Raw genomic sequence first — 24,081 nt, 5'->3', positions numbered from 1 at the left:
CTTACCCTGGGGCTCCTCTCCCTTCTCCTTCGAGCCAGACTCCCAAATAGCACTCTTGCTGCCCTCAGCCCCGAGACTCTGAGTCAGAAACCCTGGATGTGACACAAAGAGAGCGAGCGGGTTTCGAAGGCTAGCATTCCCACGTGGGCGTTCAACAGACATTTATCACGTGCTCTATGTGCTAGTCCTCTAACGAGAGGCCCTCTCGACAGAGTCCAGGGCAAGACAATCCCAGGCTTTGCCCTTGGGCTTTCTGCTGACACGTGTCACCAGCCTGGTGCCCCCACCCTGGCCTCAGGCCTGGGAAGCTCCCCTCATCAGTCTCTTGCCAGAAGCCCTCAGTTATCTGCTCAGCCACCTCTTTGGGGCCCAGGAAAGATAAGCAAGGTCAGCAATAGCTCGGCTGCTCCTTGGGACCAGAATTCCAGCAGGGGGTCTGCAAGGGGGGTGTGGTCTTCCCCCACTGACCAGAAAACCACCCGCAGTCCCTCCGTCATCTCCTTTTGGGGACGAAGATCCTGTCCGACACAGCATTCCAAAAAGCGACAGTTTTTTAAATTTTTATATAGGGTAAGACGATTTTAAACAGCTTTGGAAAAGTTCTGTGAAGTTTTTGTTATGACGATACAAAGAAAACCAGCAAACTAAAATGAAATCTCTCTTCCCTCTGCCTCTCAGTCTCCCCTCTTGGGGACAGGCCCCCGCATCAGCTGCAGTAAGAAGAGGGCAGATGAGGCCAATCGAACATTCCTTAAAATACTGTTAAAAAGACAAAATGAAACCCAGTCAACTAAACATCTCAGCAAATTGGCTTTGGGCAAATTGACCTGGAGCCCAAACTCTGGTGCTCAGATGGAGCTTAATAAATATTTGTTGACTGAACAGCAAAAGCGTTCGACCGTTAGGTGATGTCTGAGCTTGAGGAGAAGAGCGGTCCTGAGTCTGTTCCTGGCCAAGTGGGGTGCGAAGCGGGGGGTGCAAAGCGGGAATGAAATGGGTCGTGCACGAGCCAACGATAGGCCCTCAAAGCTACTTTGTAACCGAGCGTGCATCCTGTGCTGACGTTTTGGATACACTGGTTTGGCAAGCATTTACCAGACACGGTGTCCTCGAAGGGCTTTCCACGTGTGGGGACACCCTCTGTGACACCAGGCAGTACGGCATAAACAGTAGGGCTGCCTTAGAATCTCCCCATAAACCCAAGTCTCCGAACTTCTCACCCGGGCCAGGGAACACGTGGCTCCCCTGCCAGACATGGGGCGGGCAAGTCACAGGACCTGGCCACGGCATCTCCGGGAGGGGAGGGGACCGGCTGGCTCTGTCTCAGCTTAGAGGCAGCTGTTGAATTAAATCTGGATGGAGGGAGGCTTCTGGCAGTTCCGCAGGCTTCCTGATGACACTCCCCTGGGCCTTTCCAAGACTGGATAACCAGGAGAGGAGGGGACTTGCTTCTTTGTCCCTTAATCACCGGTCAACCTCACTGGAGCCCCATCACTAACACCGCCATACTTCCTTGACCTTCATTCTGAGAAGTCATCCACTGTTGACAGCGTCCCGTTCTCGTAAAAAAAGAAAAAGTGCTACCAATTAGCCCTGACATGCTGTTAACTTTAGGAGGCCTCCTGATTTCAGAGACCTTAAAACAAGAAAAAGTAAGTTTGAATGAAAGAAATGCTATTTGTTTTCAGGACAACTGTGTGCGTGCTTTGATGTGGGTCTTGATCCCAGTCGCGTTACCGTCTAGCTGTGTGGCCCGGCGCGAGGAACGTTGCTTCGCCGAGCCGCGGTCTTCCTATTAGTAGAACAGGATGGCGACGCTTCCCTCACGGGTCACGAGAGGAGAAACAACGATGTCCAGCAAACGTGGAGCTTGGCGTCCAGCATATCACAAGCAGCCACCTAAGGTGCTCTAACAAGGCTTGTGAGAATAACACTTTCTTCTAGTGCCCGGGTGGGTACACTGAGCTGAATGAATCTAAGAATTATTGGGGCTGATATTTCCCAACAGACTACGACCAAGAGGAGAGAGGGCAGAGAACTGAATTAAGGAGCACCAACCAGCTGGATGGGGTCACCGAGGGCACCGACGGCAGCAGGAGTACAAGAGGTTTGGGGTAGAAGACGGATCCAGTTGGGATGTGGGGAGTTCCAGTTACCAAAATGGAAGGAGTAGACTGCATTGAACTAACTCTCTGGTCAATAACAATGATAAAATCTGAACAGTATACGAGACTGCTTGAAAGCACTTGAGAACAACGCAGAACAGAAACTAGAGGACACGGGGTCTCTGAAAGACAGGAAGCACACGAGGGCACCTCTGTTCGTGGTGCTACACGGGGGGATGGGGCTGATACAGAATGCAGCAGAATCACTGCCTGGGAAGAAGACAAAGAAGTTGGACATCGAGGATGGAAACTGAAGGGCAAAATGCCAGAAGGGAGATAGCTAAGGAAGGGGGAGCTCCAAAATTACTGTACAAATTCCCCTCAAATCCTTAGTTAATCCCTAAATTGTATACACATAGAGAGAGACTCCAAGGAGCCCAGAAGAAAGCAGTGGCTGGGAAGCAGGGGGTTCGGCAGCTGTCTCAAAGATGGCATTTGGAGTTCAAGACCTGCCAAGCTAAAAGGACTTAGTGAACATTTAAGGTTTTTTGATTTATTTATATTTTTAGAGAGGGGGGGGGGGGAGAGAGAGAGAGAGAGAGGACGAGAGAGTGAGTGCATGTCCGGCGGAGGGGCAGAGGGAGAGAGAGAGAAAAAGAGAGAGAGGGAGAGAGAATCTCAAGCAGGTTCCAGGCTCAGCACGGAGCCCCACTCAGGGTCAATCCCAGTGACCCTGCGGTCACGACCTGAGCTGAAATCGAGAGTCAGATGTTTAACTGACTGAGCCCCCCGGGGGCCCCTGTTGTTGTTGTTGTTGTTGTTGTTGTTGTTGTTGTTGTTGTTTTTTAAATTTTTTTTTCAACGTTTGTTTATTTTTGGGACAGAGAGAGACAGAGCATGAACGGGGGAGGGGCAGAGAGAGAGGGAGACACAGAATCGGAAACAGGCTCCAGGCTCCGAGCCATCAGCCCAGAGCCTGACGCGGGGCTTGAACCCACGGACCGCGAGATCGTGACCTGGCTGAAGTCGGATGCTTAACCAACTGCGCCACCCAGGCGCCCCTGTTGTTGTTGTTTTAATGAGGCAACAAAGTTTGCAAGAGAATAAGAACGTTGCCCAGGCTGCTGGCAGAGGTGGGGTCTGAGCCCAGGCCTGTTAGATTCTGAGCCACAGCCCCTCATCCTCCACAGCCAGTCACTCATTTATTCACTCCTCTATACTGGGCTGTACGGAAGGAGAGCTTGGTATGGCCCGGCCCACACCTGCCCTGGTGCTCAGGGAACTCACGGCCCTGGGGAAGGAGTCGCTGGAAATTACCACAGCCACCCCTGAGTATGGACTGTGTACCACGCTTAATGTGTCACGTCATACTGAATTCTCTCAACAGCCCCAGGAGGCCAACCCTTACAACATCTCCATTTTACAGATGAGGACAGTGAGGCATGGGGTGGGACCTGAGTGGAAGAACGGGAATTTGACTCCACAACTCAAGCTCTCCAGCAGCATCCTCGACTGCCCACGGCCACCACAGGGGCAAGGGATGTGCAAACACGGACAGGGCAGGGCCATCCTGGTGTTCCTCTCCCACGTGATGGGGTCCTAGGGACTGTGAATTGTGAAAGCAAATTTTCTCTGGTCATCGGGGACTTGGGCTGCACCGGTCCCCACGGGAGGGTGGGTCCTGGGAATTCCCCCCTGACCCCGTGAGTCCCATCACCTCCAACTGCCTCTCTCACCAGGGGGCTGCAACCACTGCCCACGAGCTCCGGAGGCCGTATCTACGGTTCCCCAACCCAGTCTCTACTCAGTGACTAACGGGGCCTTTCAGAAATAAAAGCCAGTTGCTCAAAGCCTTTCAGTGGCTTCCCGCCGTCCTTGGATAAAGTCCCACCTCTAACAAGGCCTCATCTTCTGCCACACTCCCCCTCTCTCCTCAGCCAAATGCACTGGTCTTGGCCCCTGGGAAGAACTCCCCGTAATCGCTCTAGTTATTACCGCTGTGTAACAAATTACCTTCAAAATGTAGCAGCCTAGCACAGCCATTCTCTTCCCCTCGTGGATTCTGTGGGTCAGTGATTCAGCTATGGGATGGGACGGTGGCTCAACTCAGGTCCCGGTGTCTGGGGCCTCAGCAGGAAGGTTCTAGTTGGGGGTGACTCGTGGCTGGAATCACCGAGAGGCAGCTTTCCTCACATATCTGGGGGTTGATGCTGGCTGTCGGCTGCGACCCATGCTACACATGGCCCCCGCATGGTGGCTTGTGAGTCGCGGGATTTCTCGGGGTCTAGCTTGGCTCAGGGCTCCAAGAGACAGTGTCCCAGTGAACGAGGCAGAAGATGCACTCGCCTGTTCTCGCCCAGCCTTGGATACCACGTAGTGTCACTTCCGCTGCATTCTATTGGTCATAAGTAAGTCACAAACCCAGCCAGATGCAAACGGAGGGGACAGAGGCCCTACCTCTCAATGGGAGGGGTGTCAAGGTCTCAGAGTGTCAGGTCTTGGACCAGGAGATATTGTTGACTGTTGGGGCCATCCGCAAAAAAGCCCATCTGCCACCCAGTCCTTACACAGTACCATCTCTGCTCAGAACCATCGTCTCTCCAACTCACACCCGCTAATTCCTACCTACCCCTTAGGTTCCAGCTCAAACACCACCTCCTCGGGGAGGCTGCCCTGACTGCCCTGCCAGGCTTAATCTGGCCTCCTGCCTAGATACCCGCATAGTACCCAGCACTTCTCATGTGTCTGTCTGTCTGTCTCCCCTCCTGACTGCAGGCTCTGTGAGGACGGCTCGGAGCTACTTCCCAACAAACACATCCTGGAGAGGCGGAAGGGGAAGAGAAGGGAATAGGCCAGGCTCCAGGCTGACAAGGGTGCTGCTCAAGGAGAAGGATTCAGCTCCATCCTATGTACTTCTGCTGGTCTTGAACCCCCTGCCCCCCGCCTCCCACGGCCTCTGTGCCAACCATGCACGGGGACCCCCCACGGTAGTTGTCGGGGGCGTTTCTGTCCATTGCAACCATCTGGCTAATGCTGCAGCGTGTAAGATACTGCGGTCTTCTGGCGAGGACTCACCTTCTAAAAAGAAATGGGACCGACAGATGGAAAAGGGAGGGAGTCTGAGCGGGCTGGAAGAAGCTGAGGCAAGAAACAGAGTTTGCTCCCTGCAAAGACGGGCGTGGAAGACCACAGCGGAACTGCTTGCCCAGGGCCCAGCTACGTCTGAGGGCAAGGAGAACCCTGGTGAAGTCTCCCTCCCCATTTGTACCCAAACGTCATCACCACCACCATCATCATCACTCAACATTTAAAAAAAATTTTTTTTACTGTTTATTCTTTTTTGAGAGAAAGAGGGCGAGAGCGAGCATGGGGGGGGGGGTGGGGAGGGGGGCACAGAGAGAAAGGGAGACACAGAATCCGAAGCAGGCTCCAGGCTCTGAGCTGTCAGCACAGAGCCCAACGAGGGGCTCAAACCATGAACCGTGAGACGACAATCTGAGCCGAAGTCGGACGCTTAACCACCCAGACGCCCCATCACTCAACTTTTTTAAAGAGGAGAGAAGAGTCACCACCAGTATCTCCCACAGCTGTCGCCCAGGCGAAGACACAAACCTGCTCCCGGCTGCTCCCTTCCCAGCACTCGCTGGACTCCCTCCTCTGCCTGTGGTGCTGACAAGACTGTAGAATCGCTCACTTCATGGGGGTCCAGGGCTGTCTCCTTTCTGCTCTAACTCTACGAACATTCACAGACTCTGTGCTGGGGACTCCCATTATGTGCTTCTAGAAGAGCCCGATGTGAGGTCACCACAGGGGTTCTGGGAGCGCGACCCCTGGCCCGCCCAAGTCCAGAGCGCTGAGTCCAGCCCACTGAGGTGCCCTTGCCCCGTGCCAGCCCCTTTCCCGCATGATCCCACGGAATCCGTGGAGGTAGATTACAGGAAAGGGAAGCCAGGTGGGTGACGTGACTTAATCAGGTCCTCTAGGTGGGAAGTGATGGGGCATTTCTCCTGTGCATAGCCCCAGCTGGTGGTATTTCCAGGGTCCTCGGCCCCTGCCTCCCGCTAGCTGTCAGCACAGATCCTGCTGGCTTCTGTGCAGACAGCCTTGGGCTCCCTCCCGAGGGTTTAGAGGTGAGAGCAAGGCCTCTACACACGGCTGCACAGAGGCCATCTGTGCGGGGCTGCCCTGCCTGCCCACCCGGGGGTTCCGCGGGGGCAGTGCAGGGGTGAGGGAGCCATCCAGGGGGAGGACCTGTTCCCTGCTGCCTGCGCGGCTGGCACAGATCTGAGCCCATTACCTGAGTCAGAGGGGAAGCTCTCTGCCTCGGCAGGGCGCACTAGGGGCGGGCGGGCCAGGCTGCTCTGCCAGGGAAGGAGGGAAGGAGGCCGCCAAAGCGGGCTGGGGCGGGAGGGGCCGGGCCAGCTGGGGCCGGAGCTAGTGTGACATCACCGGGCGGCCCGCCTCTGTCTGGGGCTGAGGGGAGGCCCGGAGCCTTTCTGGGGCCTGGGGGATCCTCTTGCACTGGTGGGTGGAGAGAAGTGCCTGCAGCCAACCAGGGTCAGGCTGTGCTCACAGTTTCCTCCGGCAGCATGTAAAGGCTCCACAAAGGAGTGGGGAGTTCAAATGAGGCTGCTGCAGACGGCCTGAGGATGGACCCCGAGCCCTGAGCCGCCCTGCCCGAGCCCCGGATCTGCAGAGCATGGCACTGAGGCAGCCGCTGGCCCCCACCGTGAAAGGAGGCAGGTTGTAAGTGGCCCCCCGCAGGAACCCCCCCGCCCCCGGCCAGCCCCCGCCCCATCCCTGGCCCAAGCCCGGCCGCGGAGCTGAGCAGAGCAAGCAGAGGCCAGTGAGGCAGGGCTGCTCGGCGGCCAGTCCGGCCTGCGACTCGGGGACCCCTCCTGGAGGCCATGGACAGGCTGCCCTTCTGACGGCTGGGGTAAAGCATGTGAGGATCTGCCCCGGGGAGCCAAGCAGGAGTGAAGAGGTAAGGGGCCGGCACTGTGGCACCAAGGGACAGGGGGCAAGAGGCAGCAGCTGACCCCATGTCTGGGGGTTCAAGAACCCTGACCCCTTCAGCCGGGGGTGGGTGCAGCTGGACCCCGGAGGAGGGTCACTCCTGCTTTCGCTTGGAGTCAAACACGGCATCTCCCGGGGTGGGACTCGTGGACACCTGGGCAGAGGGTGGGCTCTGGGGGCGTGAGACCACGGGCTGTTCATCTGCAAGCCCCGCTCTGCCTCAGACAAAGAGCCTTTGGGGTGAAGGCAGGCGGCTCCCGGGCACGGCCCGGCAGCCGGGGTGCGTGCGTGAGCGTGTGCCTGTGTGTAGGTGTGTGCTTAGGGGAGCAGGGGTAGCCCAAGGACGTGGGAAGTCATTTCTAAGTTTTGGGTTCCTACGCACCCTGGTTAGAGACTATGCTGAGGCAAAAGCAAAAGTAAATGCTGTCCGGCCAGAGCCGGGAACCCTTGTTCAGAAAGTTCCCTGGAGCCCAGCAGCCTCTGCTCTCCCCTCAGCTGGGCAGGACAGGACCAAAGGGGTCCAGAGCTAGAAGGGACACATTAGCTAGAGATTTCCATTGCTGGGGCTCGGGGCAGAGAGCTGCCCCCGCTTTCCCCACGTGTCCACGGACGACTGATCCCGCCTAGCACCGGACGGTAGCCCAGGTCTCCAGCAGGCTGTATGTGGCAGGGAAATAGGGGAGGATCAGGCTTCCCCGGTACCCTGGCAGGGGGTACAGTGCGGGCTCCACATTCCGAGTCCCTTGAAAGCACTCAGCATTAGATAACATTTCCAAACAAATTCTTCACTGATCCCTCCCTTCTCCTTCTGTGATATGTGTGTCACGGGTCAGCTATTGCCTCGGCTGTGGGATTATGAGAGCTCCCAGGGGCCAGTTCGGTTACTTAGAAAAGGATCTCCTTTCACCAGGGCTCTGAGGAAAGCTGAGAATACCACTTCCGAAGCCGGCCAAATGCTCCGCACATGCCCACATGCATTTTTACAATTTGAGGCAGAGTAACACCCTAGTCATGCCCCAGGTTCAAATCCTACCTCTTCTACTCAGGAGTCACGGGACTCTGGCTGAGAACACTTAGCCTCTCTAAGCCTGTTTCCTCTTCTGCAAAATGGGAATAATAATACTACCCTTCTCTTAGTAACTGCTCACACTTATGTTGCACTTATCCTGAGCCAGATGCTTATGACATCCACCCTATGATACAGGTACCGCTGTTCATTACCATTTTATAGGTGAGGAAACTGAGGCACTGAGGTTAAATGATGTGCCCAAGGCCCCGTGGTTAGTAAGTGCCATCACCAGGATTTGAATCCAGCACTCGGAACCACACTCCACTGCTTTCTAGGAGGAGCACGTGGGATCATGTCCGGGAAGGCCTTGCACAGTGCCTGCTGCATGGCACACCCTCAGAAAGTGTGAGTCACTGAGTGTCGTGAACCACGACAATCAGGATGGCAGATATGGAAGAGCAGAGACCCAGACTCTCTTGACCCTGGACGTCCTGCTAGGGCTGTGGGACAATCCCACGAGGCCGAGCCAGGGTGGCGGTCACTACTGCCACCCATGCGGGGCTCCCCCCGGGAGGCCGAGGGGGCTTTACGTCTGGACTGAATGGCAGCACGTCCATTTGGGCCACTGCGTCCACACTAAGGGTGGCGGGGGGACCTTGGGGACATCTGACGCCAACCTTACAGTAAGAGCATCCTCCCACCCACACGGGGGCACCACTCATCTGCCTGCTGGTCTCCTGAGAGAACCATGGTAGGTGAGGAAACCAGCTACCTCCATGCTGGAGGGGGTCTACAGAGCAGGGAGACCAGTGCCAGGCCTGTCCTGGGGTTGCAGGGGGAGGGGTAAGGACCGCTCCCCCCAACTCCATCTCCACCACCAAGTCTGACCGTATGGGGGCCAAGGCTGGTGGGTCCTACACCAGCTGACACTGGTGCGTCTTCCCTCCTGTGGCCCCAGAGGTCTTGGCGGATTCCCCAAACCCTTGGAAGCATTTTGAAAAGCCGACATTAAACGTGTGCTTCTCTAACACAGGCCTCTGGGGCTGCAGAAGTTGCACGTTTCCCTGCTCTGGCCTGGAACGGTGGTGGCCCACTGCGCTCTCTGGGTAGCCCAGGCCGGGCAGAGGCGCTGACTGACTTCACAGGCCTGGCTAACAGAAATTAGATTAATTATCACTCAATACAGGCAATCGTGGTGGAACAGACAAAATGTGTGAGGCATAAGGCCCAGGAGGGGACTGCACGGTACCACTGTCAGCTCAAGGGCAGAGCAATAAAGCCATTTCTCCATCCACCCCTCCAACCCACAATGATTTACTAAGCACCTGCTGAGCTAAGTAAGGCAACGCATTATATCATTTCATCCTCAAGACAACGCTCAATAAACCCTAGGTTTAGCATCCCATTTTTCAGCTGAGAAAGCTAAGGCTCAGAGATGTTAAGTAACTTGTCCAAGGTCACGCAGTTGCTGAGTGTGTGGCTGTAGCTCCAAGTCTACGTCTTTCCCCAACTCATTCCACTGCTCTGTTCAAGGTGTCCCGACTGCTCTTTTCCTGACCCCGTCACCGAGTCCCCCAGCAGCCAAGTCTGTTCTGGTTGCCGTCCTACAGAATGTTTACACCACTCCCTCGGAAAACCATGTGCCTCCCCGATTTCGATGCATCACTTGCTTGTCAAAGGAGCCTGCCTCTGAGACAGAACAGGCATTATCACCACCCCTCTTACACATGAGCCTCAGCACAGCTACGCGGCTCCGTGGGACTCTGGCGCCAGCTCAGTGGGGCGGAGCCTCGGGCAAACATTCATCTGTGTGCCTGAGAGACCATTCGTGGGTTGCCTACATCCCTACGCGGAGACCCCACGGGCTGCGGAATCAGAGCGCAGGTCCTCATGGTCTGCACTGGGCCACACTTGAGCAATCCTGACAAGACATCGGGGAGACAACAGCCGGCAGCCACATGAGAACAAACAGCAGCGGCCGGCCCTAGGCAGGTCCACCCAGCTTCCGGCCTCTCTGAATCACAGTCCATTTTGTCGGAAATGGTCTCAACTGACAGCAGATGAGGAGGGGCTCTGTTCACAGGGCCCGCAGCCCAGTGGAAGGAGCCACAAACTGAATCTAACAATCACACAAATGTACAACAGGGACAGACCTGCAAAGAGGGGGGCGTGTCCCCATTTTACAGAGGAGGAAACTGAGGCTCAGAGGCCACAGCACCTCTGCCAATGTCCCCCCACTAGTGGGCCAAAAAGCAAGGATTCAAACCTAGATCTAGACTCCCTCTACCCCAGCCCGCTGCCATCCTGGATAGACGCACACTGGGGAAATCTCAAGAATGAAGCAAGTCAATGAATAGCATTCTTTTCTGTGAATTTATATAAAACACCCCAAATAGAAGGGTTATTCAGCCACTGGTGACTTGGAGTTTGTGGTGATAGACAGGTCACATCAGAACCTCATGCCGAGGGTAGTTGCAATGACAAAACCATATTCTCTCGTATTGACTGTAAACCATATGACTGATTTAATAACAGCCGGGGTCCGGGGCGGGGGGCAGTGACAGCTAAAATGTTACAATGTCCTGCTACATGTGTACATCAATGGCAAGACACATTCTGATCACAGAAATGTTCACATGTCGGGTGGGGGAAGCCAGGCGGCTCACAATCGAGCTATTGTGTTAGGTCTACTCTCGGGTGAAACCGAACAGCCTCTCCTGGGCCCAGGAGCCCCAGAGCCTCAGCCTCTCCCTGCTGCCCAGTCCTCCAGACAGGCAGGGCCCAGACCATCCAAGTAAAGCCCAGAAGGAAGTCTATCGTTATGGCCGAGAGGTGCCCGAGACCCGCTCAGCTCCAGGAACGGGCCAAGTCCTGCCTGAGGCAGCCCCAGTCCAACCTCCACGAGGGAAAGGTTGTGTCTCTTAGTCACTGCTGGACCTCCAATACTCAGGGCCAGGCAGAGAAGGGATGTGTGGAATGAATGAATGAATAAACGAACAAATGAAGCAAGCCAGCCAGCCTCAGACCAACAAGCCTCTCAGCCCCATGGTACCACACAATTCCCGTCTGTGTCGTGCAGCCAAGGCCCCTTTGGAGTGCCTCGACTCCCACCTTGTGTGCCCCCAATCCTCACCCCCCCCAGCTGCATTGATCCCCCCTCCAGCCCCCTGAGCCACCCCATCAGGGTACTGACCACCACTGCCCCTGCTCTCTGTCCCACCTACTACTGTGGGTGCTTTAGAATAGGGACCGACCTCGCTCCCACTCTATCTCCAGCCCCATTACAGTGACTGGAACAGGGGAAATGCTCAACGAATGAATGAAATCCTTGAAGTCCTATTTAGGAACCCAAATGCCATGCTGGCTATTGGGTATTCAGTGGACAACCAGATGAGCTGTGTCTTAGGTGCTGTGATGGATGCAGGAAGCAGCCACAGCGGCCCCTGGAGGCTGGGCGAGGAGGGGCCCTTGCTGTGGACAGTGGCTTCACAGGGAGGTAGACTTGTGAGGTCACCTGAGAGAGGGAGACAGGAATGCTTCGGGCAAGACACAGGGGAAGGTACTGAGGCAAAAAAGAATAGTATGTGCAGAGGCAGGAAGCATGACCACAGAGGCTGTTTTTCAGCAGGACACTGACATGACCAGATGTGAGCTTTAGAAAGACAGGCCTGGCCGCCTGCAATGGAGAGTGCAGGGGAGAGGGGAACCGAGGGCAGGGAGGCCAGTTAGGATTGTGTGGGGAAGCAACCGGGCTCTGGGGTAGACAAGCCTGGTTCTGAGCCCAGCCTTACCACTTGGTAGCTCTGTGGCCCCGGGCAAGTGACTTTGTCCTTTACCTTTGCCTCTCTGTCTGTGACATGAGAATACATGTAGGCCCTAACTTACAGAGTCATTGGGATCTGTGAGACAGGCACAAAATGTGCTTGTCCCAGGTCTCAAGGGATGAGCCCATGCCAACAGGCCAAGGCGGCCTTAGGTGCCAACCACTCAGCCTGGCCTAGAAGAGTAGCTCCAGGCAAGGCCCAAAGTTCTCAGGAAGCCACCCCGGGGGCAGCGCTGTCTGCCCCAGTCCCTGGCTTCTTCCTTTCGTCTGACGTTCCCCCGGTTCCAAGGCTCCAGAGCACACGCCGGAAATGCAGCAGCCAACTCAGAAGCCGGGCTCTGAGATGGCTTCTGCAGACCTTCCCCGCCTCTGCTCCGTTGGCTGGGGCTCCTGGCACAAAGGGCTTGGTGCGCGGGCTTTGGGGGAATCTCAAAATGGCTCCCAAATAATGCACCATGAAAAAGTAACAGCAGCATCCTTGTCCCCCCGGCAAAGGCAACCAGCTCCCCGCGGCCTAAACCACATCCCCTCCTGCCCTATGATCTCACGGCACGACCACAACCCGCCTCTCCATGAACTCAGCCCTTCCCTGGAGCCAGCAGCTCCCCAGTGACAGGAGCATGAGAGCCCCCCACTGCTCTCTTCCGGGAAAATCTCTCCGAGCTGACACTCTCTGCTTCTCTGGCTCATGCCTGTGTTCCCGCCACCCAAGACAGGGCTGGACCCAGGCTGTAGCAGCACATGATGACTGGCTGGCGGGGAAGGCTCAAGGACAGAAGGATGGATGGGTGAACAAATGGCTCATTTGAAGGTCTTATGAGAGCTGAGCTGGCAGGGTCTGGGAACTGGCTCCAGACTCCTTGGGTGCCCACATGGGCTGCTGGTGGGAAATGAATCACAGGATCCTGGGCTGGGAGGAGACGGCAGTTGGAGATGTGGCTGTTCCCTCCCTGGCCCCCAGGGCTGGCAGTGAATCACCTAGGACAAGTGACGCACAGTCCCTTCAGGTTTCCTAAGGTGAGGACACCACTGCTCATCCCTAGATGCCCGTTTGGGGGCCTCGCCACTTGAATAGTCAGGAAGCGGTTTCTAACATCCAACAAAACTCCCCCTTGTGCTGACCTGAAAGCCATTTTCTACTGATTCAGTCCGGTGACTAAGAAGCAATCTGCATCCTGGCCACGAAGCAGACAGGCACCTTTGGTTCATACTGGCTGGGGAAACAATCTTGATGGAAGTGGGGGCGTGGATATTGCAGCTGACAGCTGAATCCTGGTATTGATTTCAAGGGACCTTAGACAGGTGACCTGACCTTTCTAGATCTGGATTTACTCTACTGCAAAATGCAGATGTTGATTCTTTTCTTCTGGGTGTAAGGGGACCATATAGTTTGGTACCCAATTAGGACACTTTTGAAAGTAAAAGGGGGTGCTATCAATAATTCCATAAGATAACAGGCCTCAAGTGGGGCCAACCTTGTGCATAGGGCTGTAAGCGCCAATGAGAAAGGGCACACTGGGCACCTGGTGAGTTTACCACAAACAAACAAGGGGTGTTATTATCTACGCCTTTGGTCAGGTGGTCAGCAGGACCCTCTGGGGTCCTTTCTTCCGGAATTTTCCTTTATCTGGATCCCTCCCACATCCTGGGTTACCAGTTGGTTTGGGTACCTCCCCACCGGCACACCACACATCTCAACGAGCTTTCGTAGGAAAAACTGTCAACTCTGAAGTTTTGATTTTTTCCTCTCTGTCCTGATGTTGCCTTAACAATCACAATTCGTGCTCAGGTCCATCAGACTCACTCGAGCAAAGCTCAGGTTCCCAGCTTCCCCAAAGCCAGGCGTCAGGGGCCAGCCGGGCACACTTGGGGCCAGGCGGCAACTCCAGACTCCTATACTGCCTTGGCAGAGGCCCACTTCTCAGGCCTCCTGCAGGGCCTCTGGCCTGGACTATTTGGCCCTCCGTGATCACAGAACGAGGGGTCAGGGCTGGCGACAGAGGGAGAGGTAGGTTCTGTGACCCCCTTCACATAGCACTATAGCCTGGACTGGTCATGAGGCACCACCCTGAGAGCTGGCTTGAATCTGGAGGTTTCCCTGGGGCTGGCAGTCCTGGGGATCCCAAGAGCTCTCCTGTTCTCCCCTTGCCTACAGGGGTCAGAGAGCAATTCTTTTCAGTGTCCTGTCACTCCAGCACTTTTCTTTCCATATATTCAGCATGGCATATTTTAGGGTTCTGTTACTGGCTCTGCTACTTAGTAATTCTGTGACTATAGGCAAAATGACTCATGGTCTTAGACTCTCAATAGTTTTCCTCACCTGCAAATGGGGATAATTGTCAGCTCTGCCATTAGTCTTAAAAGCATCTTTGTGGGAATTAGAAAATGGCTGTAATATAAATATCCAAAACGACAAAGACCGTGAATGTAAGCTGTGCTCCCTAGAGTTGCATAGTGCACAACCTGGGCCACCAGGCATGGCAGCCCTGAAATAACAGGCCTTCCCTCCTGAGGTTGTTGGGAGGATTAAGTAAGATCATGTATATAAAACGCTTGAGTCATAGTGACAACTGACTGTAGTTATTATCCTTAGTGTTTGAACTTTTCTCATTCCTAACCCCAGGGCCACCAGCTTCTGCTGCAGGGAAGGACACAGAGCTCCATCTTTTAAAAATGATTCTTCCCACAAAGTGGCCCCATGCCTGGGCTGCAGTGCCGCGGTGCCGAGTGGGATGTGGACACACAGTGTGTGGCCCCACTGCACCAGGCCAAGCAGGGACGCTCGGGGCTGCCCACTGGAGGCTGGGTGGGACCCAAGCCTTGGGGAGGCCGCCTCCCAGTGTGCAGGGGCCGTCACGTGGCTCAGTCACACCAGCTCCACTTGTGGGGAGGGAAACCCGTACATAATGGAAACTCCTCACAATACAATGTGGAAAAGCAATTTTAAGAATCGTTTTTATTTTCATTTTGAAGCCAAGGAAAATAGTTGGGAGTTGCTTTTCTTTGTTGGTCATAGGAAGAAAGTGAGGAGCACCACTTTGATTGGAACAGAGTCCTTCTCCCGGCCGAAGATGGCTGGAATGCTGGGGAGGCTTATTTCTCTTGGGGTGCAATTAGTTGAATAAATATCAGGAAAGCAAAAGTAAACACACTCATTACTGCCCATTAAGAACTGCCAAAGCAGCACAAACACTGGGGAGGGGCGTTAGAATCTTAAGGGAAAACAAATGACTCCAAAGCCAAGGGCAGTGCAAAGAGTACAGCCCTTGGTGTCAGGCTGACCCGAGCTCTCAGCTGGGTCAGTTCCGGCTCTTATCTGCCCTATGCTCCTGGGAAAGTCACTTAGCCTGTCTGGGATTCAGTGTCCCCATTTACAAAAGGGAAGTGGGGGGGACAACCACCTCAGCAGATCGTCCGTGGCAGCGTATGTCAGGGACACAGCCCGGCACCCTGTTCCTTCTCTAACCCACTGGGCCCAGGCCGCTCACGCCAAACCCAGACCCCATGAAAAAGTGACAGGAACCCCCAGAATCGTGAACTTCACCCGTGGTGGCACCCCTGGCAGTGCCATCTTGAGAAAGATACCAGACAGCTTCTCGAGCTGTAATTTCCTCACCCTCAAAATGGTATGACTCAAGTCACTAGCTCTGAATGTTGGGATGGCTGAATGGGACAATGTGTATGGAAAGGGCCTTGTGAACCTGAAAACCTGTGTGAGTGTTAATGATCAAATGTGGTGCTCTTTTCAACCGAACAAGCGCAAGAAATGCTGTGTAAAGGCAGCTTGCCCGTCTCTTGCTTCTCCACTCCTGCCCAGCATCACGTGAGATCCTGGGACAGATAGCAAGACAGCCGGGACCCAGTCTGACCAGAGGGCGGCTTCGGGGCTGAGAGGGGAGGCCAGACACGCCTCCTGCTCAGGGCCCAGCTCCTGTGACAGGTACAACTTCCACCTCTGAGAAGCCGAGTAATCAACTGTGCTATCCCCTGGGCGGGGGATGGTCGGCGCTCCTCACTGAGTCCGGCCCTGCTGTCCGCCACACTAGAGTGTTATTCCCATCTCTAGTTGAGGTAGCGTTTCTATGTCCCTTATGTAGTGTGCAAGGTGGGCTGGATCACCCCCATTTCGTAGAAGAGGCTCAGCCTTTAGGATCTCAAGCCCAAGGGCACAGGTTTTGCTGGAGAAGCTCTGAGAGCCCACATGTGGGAGGGGCGAGGCCTCAGTGATAAACAGTGACACCCTGCCAGGTCTTGAGGCCTGGGAAGGTTGGGAAGCCAACCCTTTCCTGGAGCCAGGTTGCCTCCCCGTGTCCCTGGAGGTTTCCTGGCCAAGGCAGAGGCCCTCACCAGCATCAGCACCGGCACTAGCAGCTGCCTCAGGTGAGCGGCCCGTGGGAAGGCAGTCCCGGCCTGCCCGCCCCAGCCTGCGGTGCGGCTCCTCGCCATTGTTCTGGGCCGGGAGCGGCCGTGGGCTGGTGCAGGAGCAGCCGGAGCGCTTTGGAAACCAGGCAAACACTCACAAACTTACCCTGGTTTCCACTAACGTCACTGCAGCCCTACCTTACGTAGCCCAACCCACAGCAGAGGCTGCCGAACACCTTTCTCTGCCTGGTCCAAAGGCCAGAACTGGCCCCGGAACCATGCTTAGACTTTCTCATTCAAGCAGAAAATAGTTCCAAGTGGCTCTGGGGAGCTCAGGGTCTGTTTTGTAACGGCGCACCAGCTGGCACAAGGTGGACCCTGAACCTGGGCTGCTCACCAGAGAAGCCCCAGAAGGGCCAGGGGAAGACAAAACCTTCAGGTTCTGTGTCACGCTGGTTTTAGCATAAATTAATGTGAAGTCAGAAAGTGGTGATGCTAACACTTTGTTTGTTTTGTCTTTTACTACTAAAGACTGGATTAAGTACGTTTCTGTGCACTCAGGGAGAGTTTGAAGGCTTGAATACATGAGATCAGATCAGGGAACCTTTCCTGACCCCTCCAATTATCCCCCGTTCTGCCCCCTTCCAGCTGTGTGCTCCTAGGGAAGTCACTTAGCCTCTCTGAGTCTCAGTTGCCTCATCTGTAAAATGGAAATAACAACAGAATCTTAACAGTATCCACCTTGCAAGAATTCATTAAAGTAGAAAATGCTTGTAAATGCTTTGAGCAGGAGCGGGTACACGGCGAGCACTCAGTAAACAGATCCTATGGGTGTTACCGATAAATATGAACGGCCTCCTCCTGTGCGGGTGGTGTCCCCTCTGGCAGCCACCTGCATGGGCTCCCCTGGCTCCGCCTCCCCATCGCCCTCCTCACTATGTGGCAACTGCTGGCAGGTGTGCCTCTTCATTCGGTCCACAAATATTTATTGAGTGCCTACATATTCCAGGTCAGGCGTTTGGCACTGCGAGTGGAGCACACAACACCCTGCCCTCGTGACGGCTCCGTTCACGGGGTGCGGTAGGGAAATGTTCTATGTCTACTGGTGATGAGGACTCTGGAGGGGAAGGTGGTGAGGTCACAATGTTAAACAAGCAGGGAAGGCCTCCCTGGGAAGGTGACATCTCAGCAAAGACCTGAAAGAGGTGAGGGAATGAGCAATGAGGAAAGAGGGGTAAGAGTGTTCCACACAGGGAACAGTGTACAAAGGTCCTGAGTCACAAGTGTGCTTGGAGAGCATAAGAACCACCGAGGAGGCCGAGGTAGCTACAGCGGCATGACCAAGGATGAGGCGACTCAGAGATGAGGTCGGGGGGGAGGGGGGCCAGGTTGGGAGAGCCTGAGAGACTATCTAAGCTTTTTTCCAAGATGAGGGTCTCCCAGAGGATTCTGAGTAGAAGATCGGACTTTTTTTTTTAAGTTTATTTATTTATTTTGGGGCGCCTGGGTGGCGCAGTCGGTTAAGCGTCCGACTTCAGCCAGGTCACGATCTCGCGGTCCGGGAGTTCGAGCCCCGCGTCAGGCTCTGGGCCGATGGCTCAGAGCCTGGAGCCTGTTTCCGATTCTGTGTCTCCCTCTCTCTCTGCCCCTCCCCCGTTCATGCTCTGTCTCTCTCTGTCCCAAAAATAAATAAACGTTGAAAAAAAAAATTTAGAAAAAAAAGTTTATTTATTTATTTTGAGAGAGAGAGAGCACAAGCGTGAGCAGGGTAGGGGCAGAGAGAGAAGGAGAGAGAGAATCCCAAGCAGGCTCTGTGCTGTCAGCATGGAATCCGACACAGCGCTCAATCCCATGAACCGTGAGATCGTGACCTGAACCGAAATCAAGAGCTGGACACTTAACCCAACTGAGCCAGCTAGGTGCCCCAAGATCAGACTTTTCTTTCTTCCTTCCTTTCTTTTTTTTTTTTTTTAAAGGATCACTCTGGCTGCTGGGTTGAAGATAAACTGCAAGAAGCAAGGGCAGGGGCAGGTCCAGCAGCAGACCAGGTCGGTCCAGGTGAGAGGTGAAGGTGGGTTGTGCCCGGGTATAGGGGAGGTGGGGGGCAGCAGCAGGATACTGAGAATATGCCCTGGATATTGCTATTACAAGCTGGTGGTGATTAGATGTAGGTGGAGTATGAAAGAAGGAAAGGAGTCAAGGACGACTTCAAGGTTGCTGGGACGAGCAACCAGGAGAATGGAGTTGCCATTTACCAACATCGGAGAACATGGCAGGTGAACACGCCAGATGGAGGTATGGGGATGCCAGTTCACTTCAGGACAAGTTAAGTTTGAGAGGCCTAGTAAACAGTCAAGTGGAAATGTCAAAGGAGCAGTTGGATGGATGCGTCTGGAGTCAAAGGGGGAGGTCTGGGCTGAAGAAATAAATGTGGGAGTTAGCAGTGCCTGGAAGCCACAAGACTGGATGAGATCACCGAGGTAAACAAGAGGTCTGAGGCCTGAGCTCTGAGTCCCCCAGGACAGGAACAAGAGGATGAAGAAGCAAAAGAGACAGAAGGGGCAGCCAGTGAAAGAGGAGGAAAGGGTGACCATTGGGAAAGGAGTCTAAAAAGGGAGCGACCGACCATGTCACCCAGTGCGGGGAGGCAAGTCATAATGAGCACCAAGACCTGGTCACCGGGCTTGGCAATTGAGGACGCTGGTGATCCTGTCCAGAGCACGTAGAGTGGAGGGGAGGGGCCGGGCCCGATGGGAGTGGGCTCAAGAGAGAAAGAGAAGACAGGGACTTTCTGGAAACTGGGTACAGACAACTCCTTAGAGGGTTTTGCTTTTTACAAGGGGAGCAGAGAAATGGAACTGGAGCCGGAGAGGGGATGTGAGGTCAAGAGAGGACGGGTTTTCTTTAAGTTGAGAGAAACAAGAGCATGATTATAGGAAAAATGCGATCATGCAGGAGAGGTGGGGGATTGCTGCTGGAGCACTGTCCTTGAGCAGGCGAGGGGAGGGATCTGTGCACGTCCGTCCCCTCCCTCTCGGCCTGGCCAAATCCTGCTCATCCCCCGAGGGTCAGCGTAAAGGTCACTTTCTCAGGGAAGCTTTCTTGAATCCTCCGATTAGGTCAGTTCCCTGCTCTACCCTTTCACAGCGGATGCTATGCTGCTCCGCGGCTCTCCGGGGACTGTGCCACGGGGCATAAGCCCTGTGAGGGCAGGGCTGCCTCTGGCCTGTTTGTGGCCGTCCGTCCAGCAGCCAGCATGCTGCCTGGGACCCCAGAGACGTCTGATGGCTATCTAGTGAAGGGACGAATGGTCCAAGAGCAGAACTGAAACAAATCTGGACACACACGTCTGTTTTCCGCTTCCGCCTGCTTTAATCACGTCGCAGTGGCCGGGACCTTGCCGTTACTGGCTATCACAAATATTTGGATTTAGAAGAGCTCAGTTGTTTGTTCCTGTTTGGACTCGGTAGCTTGGCTAACACACAGACCCAAGCCATGCGGCTGGACACATCCTTCCATTGACACCGTCCACTACCAACTGAACACATTCCATACCGCGTGCAGTGATTCGTTCATTTAACAAATATTTGCTGAAAGCCTGCTTAGGGCAGCATCCTGGGGACACAGGATGGAATCAGACCCAGCACCTGCCCTCATGGAGTGTGGAGTCCGGCAGAGGAGATCACACAGAACTCCTATTCACCACGACCATGACGCGTGCTACCCAGGGAAAGCCCAGGGGTTAGGAACACGTAGAACAGGGAGATGTGATGGCCTGGGTAGTGTGGGGCAGAGAAGGGAGATCGGACAAGCTTTCCTCTGCCTCCCTGCCCCAGCTGGGAGCTGCCTTCAGGTGGTGTTCAGGCTCGGGTCAGGAGCTCAGCGGACGGGGCTGGGCTTGGGGGCTGGCTCTGGGAGTGGCAGGGCTGTGGCCTCCTGCCTCCAGATGCCCCGGTCCCCTCCCATTTCCCCTCGACCTCTGCTGAGACCTGCCTGTCTCCTTCTGCTGCTTCCGGAAGGGCTGCCTCCTGAAGCTACATTTTTGGAAAGATCTGCCTGGCGAGAAGGCTGAGCTCATTTATGGCACAGGCCGCTGGCAGTGACAGCACCGTTACTGAATCTCCCTTCTGTTTACTTTCAGGTTTTCACAGGCTCCGTTCGCCAAGAGGAACCACCATTTTGCAAGGACCATGAGGCCGCTGTGCATGACATACTGGTGGCTGGGACTGCTGGCTGCCGTGGGAGCAGCGGCAGGCCAGAAGGAAGGCTTGGAGGGCGCCGAGGAGGGCTCGCCCGGCGAGTTCATTTACCTGAACAGGTACAAGCGGGCCGGCGAGTCTTCGGACAAGTGCACCTACACCTTCATCGTGCCCCAGCAGCGGGTCACGGGCGCCATCTGCGTCAACTCCAAGGAGCCCGAGGTGCTCCTGGAGAACCGGGTGCACAAGCAGGAGCTGGAGCTGCTCAACAGCGAGCTGCTCAAGCAGAAGCGGCAGATTGAGACGCTGCAGCAGCTGGTGGAGGTGGACGGCGGCATCGTGAGCGAGGTGAAGCTGCTGCGCAAGGAGAGCCGCAACATGAACTCGCGGGTCACGCAGCTCTACATGCAGCTCCTGCACGAGATCATCCGCAAGCGGGACAACGCGCTGGAGCTCTCCCAGCTGGAGAACAGGATCCTCAACCAGACGGCCGACATGCTGCAGCTGGCCAGCAAGTACAAGGACCTGGAGCACAAGTACCAGCACCTGGCCACGCTGGCCCACAACCAGTCCGAGATCATCGCGCAGCTCGAGGAGCACTGCCAGCGGGTGCCCGCGGCCAGGCCCGTGCCCCAGCCGCCCCCCGTCACCCCACCCCGGGTCTACCAGCCGTCCCCCTACAATCGCATCATCAACCAGATCTCTACCAACGAGATCCAGAGCGACCAGAACCTGAAGGTGCTGCCTCCCCCCCTGCCCACCATGCCTACCCTCACCAGCCTCCCGTCCTCCACAGACAAGCCGTCGGGTAAGTCCTTCCGTGAGGGAGCCCGCACCATCTGGGCCTCAGAGCCAGGCGCCAGGCTTCCCTTGGCCGAGACCGCAAGTGGGGGAAAAGCCACGGCAAGTTGAAGCCGGGCCAACAGACTTGCGCAATCCCCCAGCGATCCCTCGGGCCAAGCCGTGGCGGCCTGGGGGGGTGGGGGTGGGGGTGGGGGCAGCGTGCCTTAGACGGATGCTCCTAGGTAGAACCAGGAAACCGGGAGAGTCTCAGAAGAGAACAAACGTTCCCTGGCTTCTGACGGGCAAGAGCCCCAGGCCCGTAGTTTTCGGGGCTCTGTGTTAGGTGCTCTGTGTTGGCAACAGGATGTCTCTCCTGTAAGCTCTTGTGCTGTGCCTGGCAGAGAACTGGCAGCTGATAAATGCTCACCAAAGAAACCAGCAGTCAAAGGAAAAGAACGTGTTATCACGGCAAAGGTATGATAAACACGTCGTAGGGGCTAGGGGATGGGAAGGAGTACTTTCCATACACTTCCTAGAGTCTGCTGCTGTCTAGGATTTTCAGTGACGATTCCGTATACTCTTAAATACATGTTTCATCTTAAATACGGTAATTTTCAGAATATGGTGATGGGGGACCAACGTGGTGACTTGGTACGTTTGCAAGCTTGAAAGCTTGACCGAGGTACCGGCGTTGGGTATTTCCATGGATCTTGATTGTATCACTAACCCCTGAAGCTCCTTGTGGAAGGTTAACTGAAAAGATAAGTAACTTGCTCACAGGCTTAGCCTGCTCAGGCTGGATTGGAATTCAGGCCTTGTCACTTTAAATCTAGGGCTGACTCCTCTGTGCTCGGAGAGTCTGGGGGGAGCACAAGCCCAGCCCCCTGAAGCTCAGCCTCACATCCATCCAGGACTGTATGAGCCTTCCAGATGGGCTGTCAGATGAGAACTGGATTCATCTTTGCCGAAACTAACCACTTATCTGCTCCAAGTCAGTGATTTGGGTACCACTTCATTATACAAGCAGGGAGATATTTTTACTGAAAGTATCCTGTTTTACACTTATTTCACACTTCTGAAAATAACCACCAGTACTGGGAAGAGCAGCTTCTTGCTAATTCCAGAAGGGGGTGGCCCATGCAAAAGACAAGGGCAACACTGTGCAGGCCCGTGGCCGGGAGCACCTGCCTGCAGCACTGCGCAAGAAAGCCCTCTGCTGGGTTTGCAGGTTGAGAACGTAAGTTCTGAAGAGACTGGCCTAGATTCAAATTCTGACTCCAACACTGGTTAGCTCTGGGACATCAGACCAGTCACCTTGCCCCTCAGAGCCTCCGTTTCCTCTGTTTCAATCTGTCAATTAGGGATAGATTAAAATAATGCCTACCCAAAGATTAGATGAAATACTGGGAAAAAAAAAAATGTGTCTGGCATGGTGCTGGGCCCATGCAAAGTCTCAGTACTTGGTAGCTCTGGGTTTCCTTCCGTTTTGGTCTCTTTATCTTAAAGCAAGGAGATAGAAATAAACAAACAGTCCCTTTCTAGCACTGGCTTTCTACAGCAGATGACTGGTTCCTCTGTGCACGTGTCTGTTTTAAATCAGAAGCTCTGAAAGAGCGGGCAGAGCGCGCTAATGTGTCTTGATAGAACGCCCAGAGGGTAAAACGTGCCTTTGGGCACCAAATGAAGGCTCAGTTGAATGTTACACTCGTGATGTGAGCCTGGCTGACCTCAATGGTTACCCAACAGACCTCTTCTTGCCTAAGCATCTCTGGTTTCTGAATCCATGATTTCAGGACATTCCTGAGCTTGAACTGAGCTGAGAGGGATAAGAGTGTAGAAAGAAAGACCTAGCTTTGCATCCACCTCTTTCTTATTAGTGGTCTGCTTGTGAGAAAATTACTTCACTCTCCTGAGCTGTAATTTTCTCCTCTGGAAAATGGGGGCAGGAGTTACGACACAGCAGGGTTGTTGGGGAAACTCAATGCAATCAGGCATGTGATATTATGTCACCTGGGGCAGCCAAAAGTGGAGGTGCCCCTAGTCTGTGCCGGTCACAGCACCGGGCTTCGGGGAGTTGGTAAAAGCTACAGTGCCAACCTCCAGGAACTCAGTCTGGAGGAGGTGGAAGATGTGTGAATGCACTGGGATGTATCCAGTCCCTCTCAGTTCCTCCGTCCTCTCAGTTCCATCCCCCCGAGATGGGCACATCAGATCTGACAAAGGATTTCTCTGGGGGGAGCATCTATCGAGGCCAAAATTACCAGAAAGTTGTAAGAACTGATGGGACCGACACAACGAGGTACCTGAAATCAGGAATGCAGCGAAAATCATGGGCTATGCAGTCACTGTGGTGATACCATGGTGTGTTAAGTGCCCTGCGGAGTGGTGAAGGAGGGGCTATGGGGACATTAAGGTGGCACGCGTGACTGAGTCTGCCTGGAGTAGAAGGGAAAAGGTGGACGGAGGTGGGACTTCCATGAATGATCTGGAAGAGTCTACCAGGTGGACTGAGGAGTTGGACAATGGAGTTACTAGTCAGTCCCTGATGGAGATGAGTCTGTGCAAAGTCCTGGGACCATGGCCCTACTCTGGGCCCCTCAAATGGTCTGGACCCCCTGCTTCTTCACGTTCACAGTCCATCATGGTCTGTGTGCATTCCAAGGCCCCTGCACACACCCCAAAACCCACTTTCTCTCCCACTTAAGGAAGCACACCTTCACGGGAGGGAATGGCAGTGACTTCATGTGGACACAATTTATCTCTAAAAAAAAAAAAAAAAAAAAA

General features: G+C 54.7%; 2 protein-coding genes across 27 annotated transcripts in view; one reads left to right on the top strand and one right to left on the bottom strand.

The window, feature by feature from the left end:
* The window catches only part of RALGPS1 (Ral GEF with PH domain and SH3 binding motif 1), a 277,984-nt gene that overhangs the window by 95,204 nt on the left and 158,699 nt on the right, over positions 1 to 24,081 (bottom strand). The gene's annotated exons all lie outside the window — the stretch shown is intronic.
* Positions 6,580 to 24,081, top strand: part of ANGPTL2 (angiopoietin like 2) — a 34,523-nt gene continuing 17,021 nt past the window's right edge. Inside the window, exons 1-4 of one of the 10 annotated variants that reach the window (XM_006939479.5) lie at positions 6,580 to 7,089; positions 15,771 to 15,893; positions 18,292 to 18,373; positions 20,457 to 21,322. In XM_006939479.5, the coding sequence (XP_006939541.1) occupies positions 20,506 to 21,322 (817 nt within the window). In that variant the 5' untranslated portion in view covers positions 6,580 to 7,089; positions 15,771 to 15,893; positions 18,292 to 18,373; positions 20,457 to 20,505. Of the gene's footprint in view, positions 7,090 to 15,711; positions 15,894 to 18,291; positions 18,387 to 20,456; positions 21,323 to 24,081 lie in introns of all 10 variants that reach the window. The other 9 variants (XM_011288436.4, XM_011288433.4, XM_045043218.1 and 6 more) reach the window with 9 other exon arrangements.

The sequence above is a fragment of the Felis catus genome, chromosome D4, assembly GCF_018350175.1.
Source record: "Felis catus isolate Fca126 chromosome D4, F.catus_Fca126_mat1.0, whole genome shotgun sequence".
Lineage (NCBI taxonomy): Eukaryota > Metazoa > Chordata > Mammalia > Carnivora > Felidae > Felis > Felis catus.
The sequence above is the reverse complement of the archived record's forward strand: the minus strand, read 5'-3'. Positions and strand labels throughout refer to the sequence as shown.